This window comes from Desarmillaria tabescens (genome assembly GCF_030435595.1).
Source record: "Desarmillaria tabescens strain CCBAS 213 chromosome Unknown EV420scaffold_7, whole genome shotgun sequence".
Classification (NCBI taxonomy): domain Eukaryota; kingdom Fungi; phylum Basidiomycota; class Agaricomycetes; order Agaricales; family Physalacriaceae; genus Desarmillaria; species Desarmillaria tabescens.
The window spans coordinates 859644-878685 of NW_026848306.1; the positions used below are offsets into that span (position 1 = coordinate 859644).

The window sequence follows — 19042 nt, forward strand, 5'->3', positions numbered from 1 at the left end:
AGGGAAGTCATTCAGCTGTAGATGATACCGTTTGAGAAGGAAATAGAAGGAACGAGTGTAGTAACCCGTTCACTTCTTGTTTTCAATGGCTCGCATAGCACGCTGCGCAACAATGTCTCCTTCATCGCAATAGGGTATCCAATGTGTCAAGTGCGAAAGTAAAGTAATACTTACCCAGGCAGCGGCGCAAAAATTGTTCGGTAGCAATACCGTCAATCACCCCGGAAGAGTAGCGGCCGACTGATGGTGTCGTCAAAATTTAACCTGCAAAAGTCCTCCTGGTATATATTGCCGACAGGAAGAAAGGATAATGCAAACCATTTGGACTCACATGACGGTGACAATCAAGAAAACAGACCGTGGGAAAATGTTGTGGCTTACCTCTACGCATGCTCCTGCTTTGGGTCTCTGTAGAAGGAAGAACAGGTGAGCGGGCTCGTCTTCACCAATCCGTAATTTTCTTTCTCATATGACACACTAGCAACCCTGAGTTTTACAATTTTGTCAGGCAAACCTGCACGGATTCTAGGCATATAACTTGAGGGATCGATATCATTTTAGCAATCGAAGCTCTGCTGCACGGGCGTGGATCGTCTTGGGATTGGCGCACTCGTTTGGACGTGAATCGCTTCTCTCGGCCGCTTTACTCAGTCTCTATCTCAGGCTCGACAACCCTTGACGCGTGTCTTCCGGTACGCATACCTGAAGGTCGAAACTGAAACTGAACGACGAGACGACTCGGAATGGCACATTTTTCCCTCCAGTTCCGTTGCTCTTGATGAAACAACTAGTTCTTTCTGCTTTTCGAGCTCTTAACGTCATCGCCACTACTTGAGAACCTCCAAAGGCCGCTTTGATCATCTGGTGACGTCGGACGAAACTTTGCGAAAGTTCTCGAAGGATTGGGCTGTGCCTGTGGGGACGGGGACAGTATGTTCCTTATCCCGAACCGGCGTGGCGCCGGTGGTTGGTATCATATGGGTGTACCCTGGCACGAAGCGACTGCAAACATGATAAACATAGGGCAGCCCAGCGTATCGCCTCGCACCGAATTACACAAGTTTTGATTTTCAAAAACGGCGACCAGGTAAATTGACAATTGGTATAGTTCCTTCACTTGAGCCTTTGTGTTTGCTTAGAATTATCTCAGCTTGTTAGAGGTGATTATAACTAGCCAAGCATCTGCTGTGACAGTTGAACAGCATTAAACCGACCTTCTGCGCGGCCTCTATCTCAGACACCCAGTAAAACTCAAAGGCTTATGCGGTGGTATCCGAATAGGTTTGCTCTTTTCCATTAGTCGGATGTTACCGTCGTTGACCAGCCATATGTATATAGGTCCCCGCCTTATCATTACGCGAATAAACCTACTATCGTTGACATCGCTAACTTGATCAACAGTGATATGCACGCCCTCTCAGAACACATGACTTCGTTTACCACCTTATGACACTTGTTTCCTTTTCTCTCATTCCGCAACCCACGCTCGACTCTACAATAACGGAGCCGACATCATTCCCCAAAACCGAATGTGCGCTGGTCGGAATCCTCTCGTACATCCTCACGTTATGTCGACAACTTGAAATTCTCACATTATCTAGATGCGAGAGCTTCTTCAAAGCAAACGCCAGATCAGAATTCTGCCGGTCCAGCGAAATCTGAGCGGATACGATTGGAGATTCAGATCCACTTGTGACGGAGCTCCATTCAGGCACGTCTCGCATCTTCATCGGAATCTTGTATCTGCGGTTGTTCAGCAATGAAATTTCAAAGAGTACGTCGCATTTGTTTCAACACCGATCTCAACCTCGCTACTGCCAGTCAGGTAGTGTTCGCCTAGCGAGCCTTCGGGTTATGTAGTCGGCACATTATGGTAACGTGAATGCTTTCATGCATAACTTATGTTTATTCTCTGTTGCTAGGGCCCCAACCTACAGGGACATCAGACACTGTCTATTGACTGCGGCGAACGCCGTCCAAAACTCGGCTCGATACATGGTGGAATGTTTAAGCGTGCGGCCTCAACTTACGCGTTCGGCAGCCTCACCTCTCCATCGTGCAGTTGGGTATTTTAGTAAGCAGAACAGGTCAGTTTTGAATTCGACGAATCAACACGTCTACGATACATATGTACCCCATGAGGAATTCCCTTACCCGCATGAGTACTGAACCTCAATTGTGTATCCTACTAGTAAAAAACCGCAAGAAGACCATCCGCCACCCCACACTACCGCTCCGTATTCTCGGATCTTCATAAGTCGATCATTGAAAAACTCAAGGCTACCGTTCCTGCCAATTTGAAACCGCTTTACCCTGCACACGACTTGCTTTACTTCAAGCTGAATTTTTGCCGATACTTTATTATGTATTATTATCAAACCGTAACCTTGGCTCAAATCTGTAATTATAAATTAGCCAACTTGAGGCGTCGAGTTTCACCGTTCCAGAGGAGTTCCTTACCAGCTGGGACATCCCTTCTCAACAGGCCAGAACCTCTTATCAAGGCTGCGATAATAATCTCCGTCGTCATCATTCCCCCCACCACATTCAGCTTCAGGATCGAAGTGATAAACCAGCCACCAGCCAATCATTCTACCGTCTTCCCATACGCGCTCCCACCTAGCGATCTTAGTACAGAAAACAGACCGCGAAAGCAGATAGTACTGACCATGCGCCAAATGGCCGTATTGGTTCGGGGGAATACGACCTTCGTTGAATGATAGAAAACGTTCTGAGCACGGGCCTCGATTTACCGCCATGGTTCTTCTTGTACTTGCTATCAAGATCATCCATCCTATAACGATGGAATAAGACGCAGATCCCAGTACATAAAGTGTACGATCAAACGGACCTTGCATCGAACAAACGTTGGCCCTCCTTCAACATACTGTCGTTAGGCACTCCATCAAGGGCACCTTCGACACCATTGAGCGCAGCCTCTTTACGGTACGCAAGCCTCAATAGATCTAATTTATTGTATGACTTTCCCGGGCGGCTCGGATTGTTCTGATTCTCAAACGTTACGTACGGTAGCGTTCCCATCTCTTGGTCAGAAAACCGAAAGTGGTTTTTCGCTGTCGGAGGTATAAGGTCGATGAGGGTTATGTACACGAACATGACGTGCACGTACCATCAGTATACTGCACGACCTTCCATCCGATCTTCTGCTTGTAGTTTGGGTCTTGTTCAGGCTTCCACTGGTTCTCACTGCGAACTAACCATGCTTCCCAGGGACTCTTTCTGGTGGTTCTTCTTAGCTTTCTCTGCTTCAGCTAAAGCCTTCTTAGTGATCTTGGGCGACCCCTGCGCCGAGGAAGGCGACACGCAGGTTCTGGACTTCGGCGAGCCCTCCGAGCCCTCGGTAGCTGGCTTTCGACGTTTCGCGGGCGTCTTCTGGACAACAGCATCGCTTTCAGTATCTAAAGTGTTCCCCTCGGACTCAGAATCAGGTGAATGCCAGTGTTTCGAGGATGTATTGTCGACGGACATTGTGGTAGAAAGATAAGGTGCGCGATTACCTAAGGTGCTAGCAATGTCACCCCACTAAGCAACATTGAATAAATAAATAAGAAAATAAAACGCGTTAAATTGAAACTGAGTGCCGAGTACAATTGATACAATGTATATGGCATAGAATTTCTAGGAAGTGAAAGTGGAATGATTGTAAGTCACTCATGCAGACCATATCACGATAGCTTGGTAGGGACCTTATGCCCTTTGACAGACTCTACGAGAGTCACTATTGCCCACCGAAAAAGCGACTTGACCTTCCATTTTCCTTGAGGCAGAATTCAACGGAAGCTCCGCTCTGAAAGTATAGATATTCACCTTTTTGAACAAGTTCCAGCATCGGAGGAGACTCGGACGTCAAATCCAGTTCATGCGCGTATGGGGAATCACTGGAGCTGAGTTCTTCCATCAAACTTGATCAAGATACCTCCGACGTGACACTATAATTCCACGAAAAGCCGTCAGGAATAAGCGTGTCGTCAACCTCTGAACCGTGCAGCGGGTCGAAAAGGACAGATCCATAGCGTGCGAACTGATACTCCTGTACGATCCTTGAAAAAAAAGAGTTAACAACGTTCCCGCCAATGTAAGTTATTGCTTACTCCTCGAAAAGATCGACATCCCCGCATAGCTGAGATGGATCAGATATTTCTGGAACGTTTGACAAGACATGGTCGATACGCATAACGGGCACGAAGATTCCATCTTCCTCAGGATCATCGGAGCCTGGTATCTTGGCCAGGAACGTCCGGCAGGTCTGATTATCAGTCTCCGAAGCGTCGTCCAAGTCTGGGCCGTCTTCTTGACCATCGAGAATTCGCTTGAATTTCTGCATCATCTAGTCCAGCTCGGAGAAGTTGACCATAACGCTCATCCTCCTTGAGGGCTTTGAAAAGCGCTACGGAAAAGTTCACACTTGGTGAGTCCTGATAGTCACGCCATTCCGATGGTACGCGTGCCCAAAGATCATAGTAGGTAGGATGGTAGCAGTTGTCCCATAACAGTGGCTTTGACACTTGAAGGGGTTCCCTCGACTTAGGATGGGCCGTGGTCGGCAAGATAGGAACACACATAGTAGGCCGCGCATAGTCAGGTTTCCGAGGGTGAGGCTTCGTAAGACCCTGCTGCACTGGCCGGATTTCGATAGCTTTGTACTTTGGTGTCTCTCCGCTTAGCTTTGGCCTTTCAACCTAGGAAATTTTCAGTGGACCAGAAGCAAGGAAGCCGCAAAAGGACGCACCTCCAAGCAATGACCGGCATACCTGCGATCCTGCATGCCTTCCAACATTCGCAACATAAATTCGTCGCCTCCGTCACAGTACAACTCTAAGGTTGCTGCTACATCGACGGAAAAAGTGAAATAGTGATCAAGAGGCGGAGCCAACTGATATCTCATGTCATGAACAGCCATATTGAGGCGCAACAAAGGCTGGGAAGTGAACGATAAGCGGGTCCGCCTGAATTGAGCATATTTATACCATCGCCTGAGTGGCAGAAGAACAAGGACAAAAAGACAAAAGTGTGGGAAGATCGTCCAATCTCGATCCCATTTGTTGATTCTAAGTAATTTCTCTGGCAGTTGATACTCCTGCACGATTCCGAAAGCGAAAGAGCGGTTCGGGAGAAGGATTGCAACCAATATCATCACTCCCGTTACAGTACGGTCGTAGAGTTCTGGCTACATCGATGGATAAGGTGAAATCATCAATCTTGATCTGCCAGAGTCGTTTATTTAGGTCCGCTTTCGCAGACCTCCACTTGACGATTTTTGAGAACGATTCACAATTTGGTTAGCCCTTCGACCTTAGATTCTACCTCATTCTATACGTCGCACTTGTAGCCGCAGAACAAATAGCAACGACATTATCACATCTTTGATAGAGAGTGCAGGAATAACAACACAAAAGAGTGTATGTGATAGAACGAAGGTAAGAGGGTTTGCGGATCTGTCCTGCAGACCGAATCACGACTTCCCAGAAGACTTGCACCACTTCACCAGCTCAACGAAACTTGTAATTGCCTCGCCGGAAGAATGACTTCACTCTCCATTTACCTTAAAGCAAAATTCAACGGAAGCTCCAGTAAGAACGTATAGATGCTTACCTTTCCGAACAGGTTCTGGCACTTGAGGGGACTCTGTACGGAGACTCAAGTTCATGCAAGTCGGGAGAATCAGTGTCTAGCTCTTCCGTAGACGTTCCAGATACCGCCGACGATAGACTATACATGATGGAAAAGTTATCGGGGTCAGTTTCATCCTCAATCGGTGGACATTCCGCCGTCTCGTAAACAACCGGCCCGTATCGTTCAAGTTGATATTCTTCTACGATTCTAGAAGCAAATCAATGGTTTAGGACAATGGCAATTCGGAGCGAAAATCGTCTACTCTTCAAAAAGATCGCGGTCTTCCCATAGCTGCGAGGGATCAGATATTTCCGGCACATTTGACAGGACATGGTCGATACGAAGGACGGGCATGAACATATCATCGTCCTTTGGTTCCTCTGAACCGGGTATGTTGGCGAGAAAGGACTGGCAAGGTTGATTATCAGTCTCCGAGGTGTCGTCTGTATCTGGAGCAGGTTCTTGACCGTCGAGAATCCGAAGAACCCGGTCCTCATCTAGTCCTGACTGAAGGAGTCGGTTGTAGCGTAAATCTTCGGCCAAAGGTTTGACAAGCTGGGGTGAGAAGCCTAGCACACGGGGCGACTGAGAATAGTCGCGCCATTCTGTCGGGACGCGGGCATAGAGGTCGTAGCGGGTGGGATGATAGCAGTTTTTCCAAGGCAATAGCTTCGACAACTCAAGAGGTTCTCTTGACCTGGGATGGGTCGTTTCCGGAAAGATAGGAATGCACATGGATGGTCGCGCATGATGAGGTTTCCGAGAGTAAGGTTTTGTGAGACCCTGTTGCACTGGTCGAATATACGCTGTATGAAATTTGTTATGCTCGTCAACCCGGCCCTCGACCTGAAGGGCAGGTTTTAGCGGGCGAGACAGAAGAAGTAATAGCATAACGTACCGCCACGCAGTAGCCCGCATATGTCTTGTCCTTCAAGCCCTCCAGTTTTTGCAGCATAACATTGTCACCTTCATCACAGTACACGTCCAGTGTTGCAGCGACATCGATGGAAAACGTAAAATAACAGCAGGGAGGTGGGACGACTTGGAGGTTCATATCAGCGGATGGAGAAAAGTTACTGGAGAGCAATGAGGATGAAGGCGAAGGGGAGCGGTGCCTACGCTATACATATTTATACTGCCCCTTTGAGTGGCAACAAATTCGAAAAGATGAAAGAAGAAACAAAAGGAGAACAAAGGGTATTAGTCGTGTGTGGGCCCTGGTCTTACCTTATTGGGACCTTCAAGCGCCGGTCTATCAATTATTGACCCTTCACTAACCTTAATTGATAAAGTACTCTCAATACTCAACTTTGCTTCCTAGTGCCGAAACAAAAGAAACTTTGTATTCTACTATGGGGACAATGAAATATTGGCGACAGGAATTCCTATATGAAGTCGAGTCGGACCCTCTACGGGCTATACTTTTTCTTCTCACCAACTTGCTCTCTACGTTGAGCGCTTTTACACTCCCTCAGCAGCTTATAGGTCTGGCGCCCACCATCACTATCTTTTCCCCCAACAATGTCTCATTATTCCGTGTTATCTAAGGATTATAACCCCCCTAATAGGCCTCGCTGCTCCATATAAATTACAAAAGAGATCGCCCACTGTAGAGGATGACGCCAAGCTGGAACTGTCTTCAATGCATACATGTCCGAGTCAGGGAGAATCTGTTCGTTTGGTTCGATGGGAACGACGAATCGCCGGAGAAGTTGCCCAAGTTCTTCATACAGGCCCTCAGACGATCCAAACGTGGCCATAAGACAGATAGAATGGCCTTGTTTCCGGGGACCCATGGAGACGTGGTCGGATGGTGATTCCATGATTATACAGGGTCTTCTTTTTGGCCCAGAAGAAACGGGGACGACCTTGCCACTTCGAGTGGTCAGTGATATACCTGTCCGAGTTTCTAGTGGGGCGCCTACGCTATTCAAAGCTTCGCAGAGAGGAGAAAAGATCGTCTCTTCGACTAGGCAGATTTGACTGCATTTGAAGGTTGGGGGATGCAGGGGAGCCTTCCGAATCCTGAGTGGCGGAGATTTCGGTGCATTGACAGTGAAGCCTTGCATCTCTCGTAACGGTAAAGGCTGTCGACTTCCCAGCGCCGAGTATGATCGATTGGCTCAGCACTGCTTCAATCAGCGGGCCCTATGGGAGCGTGATGTGCTGAAGAATCAGCATTTGAGACAGGAGGTTTACGAAGAGTTGGTGGTGAGTTCAACAGGTTCTCGAACTGATGTTATGCATTTCTAACAAGTCTCCAAGAATTGGAAGCCTGATCTAAATAATTCTGACAAAGCATCGAGGTACTCGTCGGGTTCCAATGCATCCTCGTTTTCCGTCGATAGTTTCACGTCGCTCTACACCCAACATCCTCGCTGTGGAAGTATAGCGACATTGGAAACCATATTCGAATCCGCCACGCCAACGTATCCTAGCTTCACCTTTGATGATTTCCTACCTCTTCCTTCACAGGTCTGCGCAGTACACTAAATGTACCTTTACGTTCGCCCATGTTGTTCGTGCTGTCCATTTTCCGGATAAACGATGTATAACAGATCGCTGGCTGAAAGGAATGTCGAACTTTAACAGAAGCTGGCATGGTGACGACCGCAACATGAGTATCCGTCTCCCAGACTCTGAAAAGACAAAATATGCTGGAGAGTTACGTGCAGTTCTGGCACGGATGTGTATCGAGGATACGTCGACACAAATAGTAATGAAAACCTCTTCAAAGTCTCTTATACAAGCTCTGTGCTCACGTCTAAGGAGCTGGGAGGATAGAGGCTGGATAGGAGTCACGAACAGTGATCTGCTCCGTGCCGTAGCAGCCCGCTTGCGCCTACAAGGAAGCAGGATAGTGTTCCATATGTCCGAGAACAGTGTTGACATGGTAGGCGCAAAAAGGGCTAGTGAGCTGGCTCTGGCAGGTGCCCAGAAGGACATCATCGACGAAATCGACTATGTGTTCCCCAAAAGATTTACGGTCTCCGGGGCGAAACTTAATGCTGTTTCTCAAGCGACACTGTCGGCAGGAATTCGTTTAAGAAAAAAACGGGTGACTCGACAGACTACGGAAGCAAATCTGGACATCACTAGGTGGGCAGCCAAGGTCCTGGGCGGTGTACTACCCACTGATGAAAAAATCTGGCGCTCCATGCGGAAAAAGTCTATATCGAGGAATATTAGAGAGTTCCTATGGAAAACGATGCATGGCGCCTTCAAAATAGGAAAGTACTGGGAAAACATACCAGGTTATGAGGAACGGTCAACCTGCCCCAAATGCGGAGTTGCAGAAACGATGGAACACATCCTAACAGAGTGCGCAATCCCTGGACAGCTAATAGTTTGGTCGCTAGCCGAAGAACTTTGGCGGAAGAAGAATGCCACATGGCCGGGAATATCCCTGGGTAAGGTTCTTGCCTGTGGATTATCGTGCTTCAGCAACGATAAAGGAAAGATCGTTGCTGAAAGATCGCGTCTGTACGAGATCATCGTGTCAGAATCTGCTCATCTGATCTGGAAATTTAGATGTGAACGCAGAATTCAGAGAGGAGACGACTCACCGGGGGATTGGCATAGCCCCAGAGAAATCCGTAATAGGTGGGTTCAGGCCTTGAATAATCGACTGGCACAGGACTGCATGGCAACAGACGTCGCGAGATTTGGAAACAAGGCACTGCGACGAGACCTAGTCTTGAGAACATGGAACGGTGTTCTTTTGCAAAACGATGCGTTGCCCAACGACTGGGTTGGTAATACCGAGGTTTTAGTGGGTATTGAGCCGGTGAGGAAGCGTCCGCGTGGACGCTTGCGATGAACCGGCCCGAGTCCCACACTGGTTTGGAAACCGTGCGTAAATGCATTTCCTCGGGGTGGTTCTTAGTGGGTGCGATTCCCCTCTTCATAGCGTTCAAACGGGCTGATTTGGTCGGCTGCGAATGATTCCTGCTCCACCAAAAAAAAAAAAAAAAAAAACTTTAACAGAAGCCGATCAGATTACCCGGCCTTCACCTGTACTTACCAATGAATCGGAATGATTAGTGTATATTACCACCTTTGTATTTTTGCGCTTGGAGCCTGTATTGAATCGTCACAATAACATCGTCATCACAGATAAAGTTGAGCATCTTGTCCAAACTTAACGAGGATGTAGGTACAGTCGCGGAATACTTAAGCGATGGTTGGTACTAGAAAATACCCATTATTATGCATGAAGACAGTCCACCTTCACCATTTTGACAATCTCCCAAACAACGCATGGTCGCTCCAGATGTACTGCCCATGGACATCGATCAACGTATCAAAGGAATTGTCGAATATGGTTTCAAGCTCACAAGTGTTGAACTCGCTCAGATCCCTATACGCCGCGCTGACAAGGTTCTCATGTTGCATTTCACCCACAGAACAGAGGGAAAACGTGATACCATATTAAAGGAAGTGTGACTTGGACCACAGGATTGGCGAAACAACGACATGATGTGTATGATAAAACGAAAGAGGGGAGACTCGGTCCGAATCACAAATTGTGAGAAACCCTGCTCCAGCTCGAGGAAATCTGTGAACGTCCGCCGGAAAAGCGACTTGACTCTCCATTTTCATCAAAGCAAAATCCAAGGGAAACTTGAATCTAAATACATAAATGCCCACCTTTCTGACTAGGTTCCGGCGCATGGTAAAACACCTCTGGCGATGGGTCATGTCCACGCGAGCCCCGGAGAACCAGGGCCCAACTCCTCCGTAGAAGTTCGAGATGCCGCTGACAATAGACGCTAAATCGCGGGAAAAGTTATCAGGGAGAGGTTTGTCTTCAATCAACGAACTCTCTGCTGTCTCGTAAAGCTCAAGTTGACACTCTTCTGCAATTCTAGAGGCATAATTTCACAAGAATGACAGATCATGATCTTCCTATAACTGCGAAGGATCAGATAGTCCCGGCACATCTACGGGAGGTGGCCGACACGCAGGGCGGGTATAGAGATACCATCTTGCTCCTCTGAGCCTGGTATATTGGCGAGGAACGTCTGGCTGGTTTTGATTATCAGTTTCCAACGCATCGTCCGTATCTGGAACAACTTCCTGGCCGTCAAGAATTCGAAGATCTTGGTCCTCGTCTAGTCCAGACTGAAGAAGTTAGTAGTAGCGTACATCCTCCGTCAAAGGTTCGACGAGCTGGGGAAAAAACGGGTCCTCACGCACGGTGGCTGAGGACAGTCCCGCCGTTTCGTTGGGATACGGGCATAGATATCGTAGCGGGTAGGATGGCTCCGACATTCTAGGAGTTCTCTTGACCTGAGATGGGCCATTTCCGGTGAGATGGGAATACACATGGCTGGCCATGCATAGGCTTCCAACGACAAGACATCATGACGTCTTGCTGCATGGAATTTGTTAAACTCGCCAACCCGGAACTCAACCTGAATAGCACCTTGTCAGTAAGCGAGACTGGAAGTAGAATCATAACGCACCACCACGCAACATCCTACATACATTTCATCTTTCAACCCCTTCCCGTTTTCGCAGTCATATAAAGTCGTCACTCACATCGCAGTCCAATTCGAATGCTGCGACGACATCGATTAAAAAAGCAAAATAACAGCCGTCAGGTGGGGCGGCTCGAAGCTGCAAATTAGCAGTTTTTACAACCTTGACGCAGAGTAGTAATGGTAATGAGGAAACGACCGGAAGTGGCGACGAAATCAAACATTTTCGTATCCTGAGTAGCAACGGAAAGAGAAGCAGCCGTGAGAAAAAAATGATCGTGATCGATTTGATCCGCTATTTTTGAACTTGTACTGTGACCGATACGCCCCGTTGACACTTATCCTCTGCTTGTAACCGTGGCAAGGGACTGAGACGTGGTAAGCCAGCGGTATACCGTCTTTCATCCTTCGCCTGCGATCTTCTGACCTCTGGTATGATCATGGGAAAGAGAACACAGAGGGATCCGAGTCTGACGAGTTTTTTTTAGATTGGACAGCCTATTGGATGTTTAACATGCGAACGGTCGAAGGTAGGTTTAATGTATGCAAATTGATCATAACTTAACTACAACATAGATTGCAGATCCAGGCACACGCCGTGTCGCAGGTGAGGTCAGGAGGATACTGTTGCTTGTCATCCTCGTCTCGAGGCACTTCTTCGATCCGTCCATCAATCAAGTTGGAGCTCGTACTAGTTAGGGATTTACCGAGACCACCTTCCATCCTTCGTCGAGACTCGATTCTCTGAAACTCTTATACCGAAATTCTGTTAACTCGTGTTCTACCGGTGCCTATTTATCAAGTATTTTTCTCTTTCCACGATGACTCTGCAATGTTTCCCTCCTATATTTTTGGTCTCGCTGGCTGTCTTTCTTTAATCCCATTCTCATGGGCCCATCTTCCTTTTTGTTCTCTCTCCTTTGGCGGATCCGATGTTTCTCAAGCTTTTTGTTGTGCCAGTCTGGCTTGTATCTCGACTAGATCTATGACCATTAACAGTAGAATGCCCTCCTCTTTGTTTAATGGCGTTGCGCAGTCTACACAGCGGCGTTTAGACAGATCTTGACTCATACCTTGCACGAATCACGGCGCCCTTCTATCCCTTCATGCTAGAACTGCTGGTGCCTTGATTGCGATCACAGCTTCTTTGAGGCCCACCATCAGGTGCGCTTTTGGATCATTAACTACGACGTTTCCTGCCAAGTCAGCCCTATCGTTGGTTTATTCATATTCGTACTTGTGTTCTCTTGACGTAGAATCAATAGACTTCAACTCGACGTCTTACGGCAAAGTTATAGTGCTTTGTGTCGAGAGGAGCGCGCGCCTTTTCGGATCCTTTAGCACGTGTCGCTGTCTTCTTGTACAGTTCCAGCGCACTCTCACCGCTATCTTGACCATGTAGCTTCTGTTTCTTCCTGTCTTCCGGCGTCCTATATGCAACCTGTTTAACCGTTTACATGTTAGTTTAGTATTCAAGGCATCACAATAACTATTAGTCGTCACTGGCCGCCTGTTTCTCTGAGGCGTCGGGAGCAGTTCTGATTGCTTAAATCATTCTCTTCTTGTGTATCGTAGTTTCTTTGCCACTCGTGTCCACAACCCTATAATCAACAGAAATATTACTTGATCTAACACAATATGTAATATTTATAGCAAAGACCGCTTCACTTGCACCGAGGGAGGATAAATTATGTGCTTCTTTCACGGGAGGTTGTAAGGGTCTAGTATATAGCGCGTGCATCCGAACTGACTTCTAAGGTAGGTAAGAACCATGGCCACTAATTCACTGCGTGCTGGGCTGTTGAGATAGACTTGGCCAATACATATATGGACTTGAAGACATTGATTGACATAACAGCACGGAGGCACTTCTGAATGGCGATGCTTAATCCTGTCGGCCTGTGTATTACTACACTCTGCCGAATATGTCCAACTCAACTTCTTCCGGCATCTGTATTCGGCAGCTAGCATATCTATTGGTATCAAGTTACGTTGTTGACATGGAGGTGAACATGAGCAGGGTGCATGTTTGTTGTCGAAAACACAGTAGATACCTAATACCTAATTTAAGCTGTGAACTCATGATGCAAGTTACACGGTTTACTAACCACCCAGGCATTTAAGGCATGCTCAACCATCAAATCATCACTCCCACCAGCCTGAGCTTCTTACGAGAAACTAAGATCTGCAGTAGGTTAAGACGGTTGCAAGTGCTTGTTCACGAATGGTTGATCTTTGTGAACAACTACATTGGTTGTAAAATTCATGGGATAGTTCTTCGGCATGAAGAACCAGAACCACCAACTCTTATCTCTTACCGCATGCACACAAATAAAAGCAATGATCGAAATATAAGATTTTATTAACCCGAGTCGGCACTGATATGTTGTCGATGCCGATGGTCAACTTGGCAACCAGTGCGTCACGATCATTGTCGACCTTGATCGAGCCCGTATTTGGCCTTTATAGTATACTAGTATGGAAGGTTTACACGACAGCTACTATTTTTCGAGGACAATGTTCATTCTGCATAGTTAAGGTGAGTAGCCAAGATCCACCAAAAAAGTTGACTAGACTTCTCAAGCCTTGCCCTCACCAGAGACATCGGAAATCAAACAAAAATTCTTTTCGCATCTTTATAGAAGGTGCCAAAAAGGTGGGAGAAAATCAAAGCGAACTTATTTTAGAAAAGAGTCATCTCGCACTTTCAAACGTCCCTTGAGCTTGAGGGGTGGTCTGAGCCACGTGACATCAATGATGATCCGGACACAGAGGACACGCCACTCATGGGAGATGCCAGTCTTCTTTCCGAGCTCTTCCGCGGTGTACTCGGTAATCTGGTCTCCTTGCTTGAGCGACAAGTTCCAATTTATGGTTCACTTTTCTCCATAAGCGGCTGGACCATTGGAGGGAATGAAAATTTAGTGGCTAAATCAGGAAGCTATGGGTGCCGGTTCCGTGCTCAATTTTAGTACAGGACATCTTGATACACAAGCTACACAAGCAAGCTTGAGGACAAGATAACCTGTTACGGTTTAGCAAACACCGCTCACCCCTCCTTTTACCTCCAATGATTGCCAGCCAGAAGTCTTATTGCAATATTCAAGGTGCTGTACCACGGTATGTGATAAGCCAAAAATTTCGACCCGTTCAGTGATTGACTTTTGGCGATGTTTCGTGACATTCAGTACTCTGCTTGATATCACCGGATCTTTCAAGGCATAGTATCCAATATATTCTACATCTCCGTATCACTAACACAGCAATAATATACCGTTTAATGTATGTTTTTTTTTTCAGATTGCATATAAATGCGCATATTACACCTGTTCCTACCTCACAGAACAAATGTCATCAGCATCTCCTATCTTCAGCCTGAGGGCGCAGTGCACTCATCGGGCTCAGGACAACCTGCTACCAGACTGTACTTGTACACAATTTTTTCCACTTCCATATGATCAGGTTGGATCTTGTGCATGAATCACTAGTTTTGTGTACTCATATCCTCTCCTATCAGATTCTCTGCGCCAAGTGTGGACATGGTATTCACTCACATGCAGACTATCTCTCGCGTTCTGTCCATCAATGTTCAGCGACTCAGTGTGCCGCATTTGTTCAAAGAGTGAGCCTCTCTTTACCTCAGGCAGTACCGCTAAATCATGCTATTCTAGACGGCGCTGACGCAGCAATGTACTTGTTCAATCGAAATTGATGGCCATACTTCTGTTTTAAATCCGTATCGTCTTACCACTCAACCCAGCAGCCTGGACGCTTTCATTGCCGCTAGCAATGAACGCCCTGACACTGTCCGTCAGCAATTTCAGTCTATGACATCCTCCTCTTCATACTACGGTGCTTCCCCGAGTCCATATCATTCAAGTCCCTCTCCATCCAAGTCGTATGGGCCCTTGGACTTTATTTCAGTTGGCAGTGCTCAGTTGAACAGCGCGTTCAACACCGTTTCTAATGCCCTCAGTGCTTATGATAGCATAGATCATATCCTAGCACTTGGACAACCCACTCAGGCTTCGAGTCATACCTCGTTCGATCCTGCACCCACCACACAACCACAGGCCAGAGGCCATGTGGGTGCTGTCCCACAAGCAGCGGCTTGGGAAAATGTCGACTTCGCTCAACACCAGGGGCGCGACTCTGCTGCTTCGCCGGACTCTACCCATTACCAGCGGCGTTCTCGGAATGACCGTTCTTTTATTCCCTATGTCCCTAAGGTATGATCCTGTAGCTCGGAAATCAATATGCAACATCTTTCTATGCTGTGTTATCACTGCCAGCGACAAGATCTGTAGCAGTAGTACACGGTCGCATATATTCGCTCCGTCGTCGTTATCATAGTAGATATTTAGCGATATGTAGTCGCAGCCTTAATTTCATGATCTACATTGGTGCACACTACCCACTGGTGCTTCCCCCCACAGCAGAACCAAATAAATATGGGTACTGGACTCCACAGCTGTTGAGCAGAAGTGTTCCAAAGGAGGACAAGGCGATCGATTTTCATAAGGACGCATCTGGTGGTAGGGTACTTTTTTCATTACTACACTGGATGCAAGGATGCATAATCTCCGAGACTCGACATGTCTGAACTGTTGCAGTGATGTGTCGCATACCGATATTCATTAACAATACTCGGACTGTAGAATGAGGAAACTCTGAACAAGACGTCGACCAGCTATATCGACAATGGTCCTTGACGCGGAAGCTTTACCTCCTACCACAACAGCCTTGGACTCACCGTGTGATACCTACAACATGGTGATGCAGCCGAGGCCCAGAGTCCGGACCAGAGTCAGAAGCATGCCAATCTATCAGTCTGGCGTTCGTGGCCCACATTGCCTGCAATTCGATGAGCTAGGAAAAAACCCACGCAATCTATAATCATCTTCGGGCTCCATGAGCGGTACATCAAAGAACCTTGGAGATGGCGCTTGCTTGTAAGATGCATCAGAGTCTTGATGGACCGCGGAGCGCTCTTGTTGCACGTAATATCCCGCGAGTCGGAAACCCGTTCCGGATGTTTGACATTGTATGAGAGTGTCCCAGACAATGCTGCAGTCCGGATGTCGTTCCGAGGATGGATAGTCGTTTACTGGGCCCAAGGTCGTACCATAGCTGTTACGACGGTCGAATGTGGTTATGGTGAAGAAGCTAGCCAGCCAATAACCAGCTTACAGCCGAGACAGCGCCAAAATATGACACGAACCTACCAGCCTGTATTACAGGCTCGGTCTCTATCCAGATCTCCCGTAGAATTCAGAAGAGAGAGATTACAGCATCTAAGGAACCAAGCAGATGACTCGGACAGAAGACTGAAGCAATACAGAGCGCCGTTACACAGCAAGAGAGTAAGGAACGAGTCTCTGGGTCAGAATCATTTTTCGTGACTAGTAAGGACTAGTAAGGCAGGGGGGTAGACTCGGACTGAAGCACAAAGGTAGCTCTCGAAGACTCGAACTGACAAAACGAACCACAACATTGTATTTACAAATCACCATATCACGTCGCGTGCCCCGGCAATCCCCGCTGGGACTGCTACTGCTACCAGTGCCGTGCCATTGCATGCCCGTTTTCATTACCCGCGTTATAGATGATCATTCGGCACTAAAACCTATGAGGATCTTTGAATTGAATTAAAAAAGTGTATCGGTCTACGATACATGTCTTGGCGATGCAGAAGATTTCCTCGCCTCTTGCTTGTTGCCGTCACCGATCCGCCGTCTTTAAGACGCAATAAATCTTTCCATTCTTAGAGGTAATGAATCGCATGCCTGTCAAGATTATCATCGCGTTATAAAATATCCTTGAAAGAAATTAAAATGTGCCGAATACTAGGCACATTCTTCCGCAAGGGAGAGCGACGACAGAATTAGCGATACACCGTGTATACAGCATGGTAGTCTCGAAAACGAAAGCAATAAAGTTTCATAACTTGATAAAACTTTCCTGCCATTTCACGAGCCCGACCAGCTTCGTGATCGCCCGTTTAAAGAGCGACCTCACTCTTCCTTTTCCTGCAAAGCAACAACCAAGGAAGACCCATCTCAATACACTAGACCCCTACCTTTCTGACTAGACACTGTTATTCGGGGCGCCTCCGAATCAGACAATGAGTCAGAGCCACATTGTTCGGTAGAAGCACCAGTTGAACCAAAGACGATATCAGCCTAGAATAGAATGTCGTCAGGAACAGGGCCCACCGTCAGTCACGGGCACTCCCTCCTTGGCTCTTGTAGGAGGAACGATTCGTATCGTGAACGCTGATACTCCCGCGCAATTCTAAAAGTAAACGACGGTCTATGAGGGACATTAGAGCAGGTAACAAAGGTAATCACATACCTCCAAAAGCGATCACAGTCTTCCCGCAGCTGTAACGGATTAAATATTTCTGGGACGTCTGACAGGACGTGGTCGACTCGGATATGAAGATCTAGGATAAATTTATTGTCGGGTTCAAGTTCTTCTAAATCAGGTATATCTGCTAGGAAGGTTTTATGTGTTATAGTGTTAGTCTCCAACGAGTCGTCGTTGTCGCCTATCTCTGAACTTCTTTGCTCACCGTCAATAATTCAAAACGCTGTACCGTCGTCTAACCCAGTTTGGAGGAGTTTGCAATAATATTCCTCGACGTCTTGACGGTGAGCAAAGGACTCGGCGTCCATGAGGAGTTTTCCTATGAAGCGGGTGAATGCCGTAGTTCAGGTATGTCAGAATAATCGCACAATCTCTTCGGTGTGCGAGCGTGGATGTTGTAGCAGGTGGGATGGGAACAACAACTCCATGGTAGGGCTCTGAGAGCTTTAGAGACGTCCTTGACCGGGAATGAATGATCTCTAAGCATAGAACACTTCCGTGAACAAGTTTAGGGTGAATAAAAGATCGAATACCTCTAGACCGTAACCGGTACATCCTGTTTTCCAGGCCAGGCAGTTTTCACAGCATAGCATTGTCATCCTCCCACCATAGTAATTCAACCCTACGGTTGCCGCTACACCGAATGGGAAGGAAAAATAGTAGCTCAAAGGCGGGACAAACTGCAATTTCTGATGGGCGGCCACGTTGGGGAATAGGGTTAGAGATGGGAAGACGAAGAGCAGTGACATATAAACCTGAGTATATTTGGGCGGTCTGGTGACGGCGGGGGGGGGGGGGGGGGGGGGGGGGGGGTGACAAGACTAACGAGAAACGTGATCCGCTTTCTAGACCACCGGCCCTTAATGCCTTGATGGAAACGTACTGCAACGACGGAGTGCATGTTTTCCAAGCCAAGACATTTCTCTACCTTCAAATACTAGTACCGCACTTTGAGCAAGGACAAACGGAAAAGTATCACAATGTGTCGAGAGCACGAGACAGAAAAAATTAACGATACAATCGTATACGTTACAAAAATCTTGGAAGGAAAGTGAGTTAGATTTCGCAGTCTATCCTGCGGGCCATCCACGTAAGCTTATAAGCTAAGCAAGCCTCGTGTTGGAAGATTGATTTGATGCTTCGTCTTTCTAGATTATAATGAACCAAAAGGCTCCACTTGATACGTGAATACGTACCTTTCTGGCTAGGGCATTCGAGCCGAGGGGCTTCCTCTATTTAGAGAAGGATAAGCCATGCCCAAGGATTTGGAGACGAGTAACTTCTGCAGAAGAATGGTCTGGCTCAGGTGTAGGGCCATACACGATTAGAATCCGGTCGAGAATAAGAATATCGTCCACAAGCGATGGTGCCTCTGGTGCCTAGAACTGACACGTATGGCAGAATCAGATATTCCTGGATGATTCTAAATTAGAAGAGGATTTTAGAACCGCAATTCGGAATAGATCAAGAAAGTCTACCCTTGAGAAACATCGTAATTAGCTTATGACTGAGAGGGATCAGATGTCTGTGGCGCTTTCGAGGGGACTAGATAGATG

General features: G+C 47.2%; 7 protein-coding genes across 7 annotated transcripts; 2 read left to right on the plus strand and 5 right to left on the minus strand.

Annotated features, from left to right (window-relative positions):
• Nucleotides 1-2194: 2194 nt before the first annotated feature.
• Nucleotides 2195-3489, minus strand: EV420DRAFT_1729064 (uncharacterized protein; the record flags this gene model as incomplete). The annotated part of the gene is made up of 5 exons (XM_060479885.1): nucleotides 2195-2619; nucleotides 2669-2794; nucleotides 2852-3074; nucleotides 3131-3164; nucleotides 3220-3489. The coding sequence occupies 5 exons, from the start codon at nucleotides 3487-3489 to the stop codon at nucleotides 2457-2459; spliced, it is 816 nt and encodes a 271-aa protein (XP_060335032.1). The 3' UTR covers nucleotides 2195-2456.
• A 344-nt stretch (nucleotides 3490-3833) lies between these two features.
• Nucleotides 3834-5212, minus strand: EV420DRAFT_1104718 (uncharacterized protein). Its single transcript, XM_060465851.1, has 3 exons — nucleotides 4751-5212; nucleotides 4113-4700; nucleotides 3834-4061 (listed from the first exon to the last, which is right to left on the minus strand). Exons 1-2 carry the CDS (start codon nucleotides 5153-5155, stop codon nucleotides 4275-4277), a joined length of 831 nt encoding a protein of 276 aa, XP_060335033.1. The 5' UTR covers nucleotides 5156-5212; the 3' UTR covers nucleotides 3834-4061; nucleotides 4113-4274.
• A 633-nt stretch (nucleotides 5213-5845) lies between these two features.
• Nucleotides 5846-6850, minus strand: EV420DRAFT_1104745 (uncharacterized protein). The gene is made up of 2 exons (XM_060465852.1): nucleotides 6533-6850; nucleotides 5846-6480 (listed from the first exon to the last, which is right to left on the minus strand). The coding sequence occupies exons 1-2, from the start codon at nucleotides 6686-6688 to the stop codon at nucleotides 5893-5895; spliced, it is 744 nt and encodes a 247-aa protein (XP_060335034.1). The 5' UTR covers nucleotides 6689-6850; the 3' UTR covers nucleotides 5846-5892.
• Nucleotides 6851-6925: 75 nt separating this feature from the next.
• Nucleotides 6926-7883, minus strand: EV420DRAFT_1104777 (uncharacterized protein). Its single transcript, XM_060465853.1, has one exon. It carries the CDS (start codon nucleotides 7701-7703, stop codon nucleotides 7185-7187), a length of 519 nt encoding a protein of 172 aa, XP_060335035.1. The 5' UTR covers nucleotides 7704-7883; the 3' UTR covers nucleotides 6926-7184.
• Nucleotides 7884-8209: 326 nt separating this feature from the next.
• On the plus strand, nucleotides 8210-9454 carry EV420DRAFT_1303501 (ribonuclease H-like protein; the record flags this gene model as incomplete). Its single annotated transcript, XM_060468436.1, has 1 exon — nucleotides 8210-9454. One exon carries the CDS (start codon nucleotides 8210-8212, stop codon nucleotides 9452-9454), a length of 1245 nt encoding a protein of 414 aa, XP_060335036.1.
• A 1088-nt stretch (nucleotides 9455-10542) lies between these two features.
• On the minus strand, nucleotides 10543-11359 carry EV420DRAFT_1760984 (uncharacterized protein; the record flags this gene model as incomplete). The annotated part of the gene is made up of 3 exons (XM_060480643.1): nucleotides 11103-11359; nucleotides 10783-11051; nucleotides 10543-10758 (listed from the first exon to the last, which is right to left on the minus strand). The coding sequence occupies exons 2-3, from the start codon at nucleotides 10972-10974 to the stop codon at nucleotides 10543-10545; spliced, it is 408 nt and encodes a 135-aa protein (XP_060335037.1). The 5' UTR covers nucleotides 10975-11051; nucleotides 11103-11359.
• Nucleotides 11360-14383: 3024 nt separating this feature from the next.
• Nucleotides 14384-15429, plus strand: EV420DRAFT_1104832 (uncharacterized protein). Its single transcript, XM_060465854.1, has 3 exons — nucleotides 14384-14579; nucleotides 14635-14739; nucleotides 14789-15429. Exons 1-3 carry the CDS (start codon nucleotides 14466-14468, stop codon nucleotides 15350-15352), a joined length of 783 nt encoding a protein of 260 aa, XP_060335038.1. The 5' UTR covers nucleotides 14384-14465; the 3' UTR covers nucleotides 15353-15429.
• The last annotated feature ends 3613 nt before the right edge of the window (nucleotides 15430-19042 follow it).